The sequence below is a fragment of the Lonchura striata genome, chromosome 36 (assembly GCF_050655825.1).
Source record: "Lonchura striata isolate lonStrDom1 chromosome 36, ASM5065582v1, whole genome shotgun sequence".
Taxonomy (NCBI): domain Eukaryota; kingdom Metazoa; phylum Chordata; class Aves; order Passeriformes; family Estrildidae; genus Lonchura; species Lonchura striata.
The window spans coordinates 12,249,336-12,254,909 of NC_140738.1; the positions used below are offsets into that span (position 1 = coordinate 12,249,336).

The 5,574-nt window shown below is 51.3% G+C and overlaps 1 protein-coding gene across 1 annotated transcript; it reads right to left on the bottom strand.

The window, feature by feature from the left end:
- Positions 1-539: 539 nt before the first annotated feature.
- Positions 540-1,743, bottom strand: LOC144248558 (olfactory receptor 14A16-like). The gene has a single exon (XM_077790659.2). The coding sequence runs from the start codon at positions 1,722-1,724 to the stop codon at positions 792-794; it is 933 nt and encodes a 310-aa protein (XP_077646785.1). The 5' UTR covers positions 1,725-1,743; the 3' UTR covers positions 540-791.
- Between the last annotated feature and the right edge of the window lie 3,831 nt (positions 1,744-5,574).

Below are 5,574 nucleotides of genomic sequence, written 5' to 3' on the forward strand. Positions count from 1 at the left end.
GTGGCACCAATGAGAATATTGTGACACTGAGGAGCCCCATGGAACCAAGGAGTCCATTGTCACATTTTGGGGCCCCATGGAACCAAGGAGACCAGTGTGAGAGTGCAGGGCCTGGTGTAACCAAAGGGACATTGTGACACTGAGGGGCCCCTTGGAACCAAGGACATCTTTGCAGATGACACCAAGCTGGATGTGAATGTGGATCTGCTGGAGGGTAGGAGGGCTCTGCACAGGGCCCTGGACAGGCTGGATCCAGGGCCCAAATCCAACAAGGTGAGGTTTAACAAGTCCAAGTGCCGGGTCCTGCACTTTGGCCACAACAACCCCTGCAGTGCTACAGGCTGGGGGCAGAGGGGCTGGACAGCAGCCAGGCAGAAAGGGACCTGCAGGGACTGAGGGACAGCAGGCTGGACATGAGCCAGCAGAGTGCCCAGGTGGCCAAGAAGGCCAATAGCTCCTGGCCTGGATCAGGAATGGTGTGGCCAGCAGGAGCGGAGCTGCTGTGCCAGCCCTGATCTGCCCCCAGCTCTGCACACAGACGTTGATGCTGCAGCTCCAGAGAAGGCAACAAAAGGGCATCTCTGCAGAAAACTCCTTTAAAGCCACTGAGAGAACAGCCCCACATTGACACAGTCTGGCCACAGAGAAGGTGCAGAGAAACAAAATGAGAAATGGCACAAATAATGACATTTCTGTGTGGGCAATCGGAAGAAAAATAAAGGGAAAAACTACTACAAGCATGACCAAAAGTGACTTTTATTACAAGTGGTTTGACGAAATTGGCTAGCAGTTTAATCTTCCTGAAAGTGTCCAGTCATCAGTCTCCACACTGCAGCCTTGAGCTCCTGGTTCCTCAGGCTGTAGATGAGGGGGTTCAGGGTTGGCGGCACCACTGAGTACAGAACTGACAGGGCCAGATCCAGGGATGAGGAGGACATCGAGGGGGGCTTCAGGTAGGCAAACACTGCAGTGCTGAGGAACAGAGAGACCACAGCCAGGTGAGGGAGGCAGGTGGAAAAGGCTTTGTGCCGTCCCTGCTCAGAGGGGATCCTCAGCACAGCCCTGAAGATCTGCACATAGGAGAAAACAATGAATACAAAGCAACACAACGATAAGCTGACTGTAACCACAGGAACCCAATGTTCCCTGAGATAGGATTTGGAGCAGGAGAGCTTGAGGATCTGTGGGATTTCACAGAAGAACTGGCCCAGGGCATTGCCATGGCACAGGGGCAGGGAAAATGTATTGGCTGTGTGCACGAGAGCATAGAGAAAGGCACTAGCCCAGGCAGCTGCTGCCATGTGGGCACAAGCTCTTCTGCCCAGCAGGGTCCCATAGTGCAGGGGTTTGCAGATGGACACGTAGCGGTCATAGCACATGATGGTCAGGAGGAAGTACTCTGTTGAGATGAAGAACAGAAAGAAAAAGAGCTGTGCAGCACATCCTGAGTAAGAGATGGTGCTGGTGTCCCAGAGAGAATTGTGCATGGCTTTGGGGACAGTGGTGCAGATGGAGCCCAGGTCGCTGAGGGCCAGGTTGAGCAGGAAGAAGAACATGGGCGTGTGCAGGTGGTGGCCGCAGGCTACGGCGCTGATGATGAGGCCGTTGCCCAGGAGGGCAGCCAGGGAGATGCCCAGGAAGAGGCAGAAGTGCAGGAGCTGCAGCTGCCGCGTGTCTGCCAGTGCCAGCAGGAGGAAGTGGCTGATGGAGCTGCTGTTGGACATTTGCTGTGGCTGCACATGGGCACCTGTTCATGGAGAAAGGACAGGGACAAGTCTGGAGGGGCTGCTTGGAGCCAAACCTGGGCCATTCCCTGCAGACTGTCCTGCTGCAGGGAATGGCCCAGGTCCCTGCTCTGGGAAAACCTTCACCCATCTATGTGTGGGAACTCTCAAGGAGCCATTCCTTCCCCACTGCCCTGGGTTTGTGGCCCTGTGGCAGAGGGCCAAGGCTATATATTCAGGATTTGTCAGGGGAATAACTTCTAAATGCAGGAAGTCTTGGTACCATCTGCATTTCCAGGTCTAAAAGATGGCAGGATTTGGTTTTAGGAATTATTTTCCTACCCACACATCATTCCTGGCTCTTTGAAGTCAGAAATCCCCAGGATTCCTGCTGCACTCAGAGTTTCCCACTGAGAGATGTGAGAGGCAAAGGATTCCCTGTGGCTGAGGGAAGGTGAGGGGCTGGATGGGTTTGTTCCCCCAGCACTGCTCTGCTCAGCCCCCTCTGCTTCCCTGAGCATCTCCCTGGGCCTGGACATCCCCTCCTGAGAGGTGCCTTGTTCCTGCCAGCGCTCACAGAGCCCATCCCACCCTGTGTGCCCTCGGCCCGGCCCTACAGAAACCTGCCTGTGTGCAGGGCCCTGGCTGGGGCAGGCTCTGTGTGCAGCTGGGCAAGGGCAGCTCAGGAGAGCCCTGCTGGGCCCTGCAGAGGTGATGCTGCTGCTGCCCAGGGCTGAGGAGTGGCTGAAGGCCCTTTGGGAGGCTCCCAGCAGAGACACTGACCACCCAAAGTCACAGTTCTGGAGTCTCTGTAAATGTTCAAACATTCCTTTGATGATGCTGTGTGTCCCTTTCAACTCAGAATGTTCTGTCATTCTGGGATTACAATTCCTGTTCTGCTTCTCTCATCCCACTGTTGTCTATAATCCAAATAGAAAAAAAGAATCCTTGCAATAGTGTTAGATCAGTAAAGTAAAAACCACACCTTTATTGGAAGCTTCCATGTGTCCCAGAGGGGGATAAGGAACATTCAAACTCTGATTTAAGCAATTTATTATGGTTGATTAATTAGGATATTTAATAGGAACATCCAGTAGGAGATTAAGTTGCCCCACTTACACAACCCTGGCTCAACCCATTGGAGTAGGTCCAAGGCCATCTTTGCCCAGCTTTTTGTTACCACTGCTCACATTCAAAAACCAAAAAGTTCTTTTGGTATGTCCACTCCCTGATAATAAGGCTATGTAGTATTTTAAAAATGTATTTAGACAGTCAGTTTATTGCTCTAAAATCTAGGAGAAAGGTAAGGAAACGTACTATAATTATTTAAGGATTATTATTATATTATCTATATAATAGTAGTTTGAGTTAATTAAGAGTTTAATGGAGTTAAATAAGGATTATAGTTTTAAAACTATTTCATAGTAATTTCCGGAACTACAAATATGTGAAAAATATATGAAAAGCACAAATCGTTTTGTCACCTCCCTGACTTTCCCATCCTGCTCCAGGCAGGAAATTGAAAACACTCTCAGAAAAGCTCCTGATCTTTACAGCAATCCCAGGCTTACCTTCTTTGGGAAGTGTCCTCCGGAGCTGTGCCCAGGCTGGTCTGGAGCTGGGAGCAGCCCTGCCCCAGCCAGCCCCTCTCAGCAGCAGCACCTGCCCTGCTCAGGGTGGCTCCTTCCCCCCACAGCTCCTGGCCAGCGCTGGGAGCAGCTCCAGGGCCGGCTGAGAGCTGTCCCTGGCAGGCAGCAGAGTCCCTGGCCCAGCACAGCGCCCTGGGCTGCAGGACCCTGCTCTGCAGGACAGCCCTGGGCACCCCTGGCTGCTCTGCACAGGAGATGAGCAGAGAATGCACTCACAGGCTCTGTGGGCATTGGGATGTTCCAGCTTTAGGAGATCACTCCAGGAGCTGCAGCTGCATTGTCCTGCAGCCAGAGGTTCCTGTGCCAAGGGCTGGCAGTGATTCTGCCCCAGGCACTTCTCAGCCCCTTCCCAGCCCTGACTGATTGAAGCTCTCTGTGCCTCTGTGCTGTGCCCGGGCTGGCTGCAGGCAGTGCCCCAGCCCTGCTGGGCTGGGAGAAGAGCTGCTCAGCAAGAGAAATGTGCTTTTGAAGCTTTTCCTGGTTACCAGGATCACCCTCTGTGCCAGGAGCCTGGCCCAGCTCAGCAGCACAGACACAGCACAAGGACTTTAATGACCCTCTGGGGCTTTGTGCTCAGGCCCTGAGCATCAGGCCCTGAGAAGGGAGCTGCAGAAACCTCTCCAGAACTCCAAGTCAGAATCCAACTCCAAAGTTTCTTGGACTTTTAATGGGTCCCACTGAGGGACACGACTGAGAAAGTGTCCCCAGGCCCCAGGCAGAGCAGAGAACTGGAGGCACTGATGCCAGGAGGGGACAGAGAGAAGCCAAGTCTTGGTGCCCTGGGGCACAGCAGGGTCTGTGCCACCAAGGGCTGTGAGGAGACACCTTGTCCTGAGGCCCTGGGGCCTCCTGGCACAGCCCCAGCCAGGCTGGGCACTGTCACCCCCTGGTCCTGCCCTCAGCATCCCCCCCATGCCCACATCCCAGTGGCCTCAAGGATCTGCTGGAAGGAGTCCCTGGGGAACCTTGGTCAGGAATGGCCCTGGGGGCTCCTTCATGCTCCCAGGGACTGCAGGTTTTTCAAAGGACTTTTGGTTTGGCTTTTGCCTTGGAGTCTCTGAGAGCTTTCTGCAATCCTGGTCTCCAATTATCTGCTTTAATTAGTCCCTGGAGAGGCTTTGTCATTAACAACACTCAGTGGGGCTCATTAATGCTTTAAGGTACTTCAGTTATTTGAAGGTACTTGGTGTTTCCCTTTTGCTACAGACTCTGTGAGAGGTTTGTGCAATCCTGGCCCCAGTTATCTGCTTTAATGAGTCCCTTGAGAGCTTTGAATTGACACTCAGTGGGGCTCATGAATACTTTGAGATTCTTAACTTTTGTAAGGTACTTTGTGTTTTCCTTTCCACTTTGAGAGTTCTTTGTGCCATTTTCAGTCTCTGAGAGGTTCTTGTGCCATCCTGGCCTCCAGTTCTCTCCTCCAAGGACTCCATGAAGAGCCTGTGGTATAGATGGACCTTTGTGGTTCCCATTAATGCTTTAGACTCCAACCACTTTGGGGTTTTCCTCTGACTTTGACTCCTCGAAAGGTTGGTGCAATCTCCTCTCAGGCCCTGAAGTTCCAGGTCTCAGCTCCAAATGCACCACGGGGCTCATTAGGATCAAGCAAGTCCTGACAAACCATGGGTCTGCCTCAATTTCTCTCTGCCCTCGTGCAGTTTGTCAGGAAGTTTCTGTAGTGGTTTTGGTTCACCATTTTGAGATTTCTTGGCCAATGCTTCAATGAGTGTGGTGGGTTCAGTGTTGGCTAATTACCAGTGCACTCACTAGAATATACTTATTCATTTCCTGCTGTGAAATAGGATTAGGAGAAAGGCAAAGTAGTCACAGAATTTTAAAAGGGTATAAATAAAATTGTATTAACAATAACTAAAGAACGAGTAATAAGAATTAGAACAAAACTTTCAGAACACTTCCTCTCTCCATACAACCTGACAATGTAAAGAGAAAAAACCTAGAATTTTCAGTCACTTTGCCACCTCTAAAATAGTCTTTCTTCAGTTCACTTCGGGAGAGAAGTTCTTCTTGTTAATGTTTTGGAGACTTCCCTACAAGAAAAGAATTATCTCATGGCTTTTCATTTCCACAAATAGCAGCTGCCTGGAGAAATCTGCAATCGAGAAGTCCCTCCCATCTTTTCCCACCTTTTCCCACAGATGTGCTTATGGGCCATGCCAAGTTATGGGATATTAGTTTAAAGA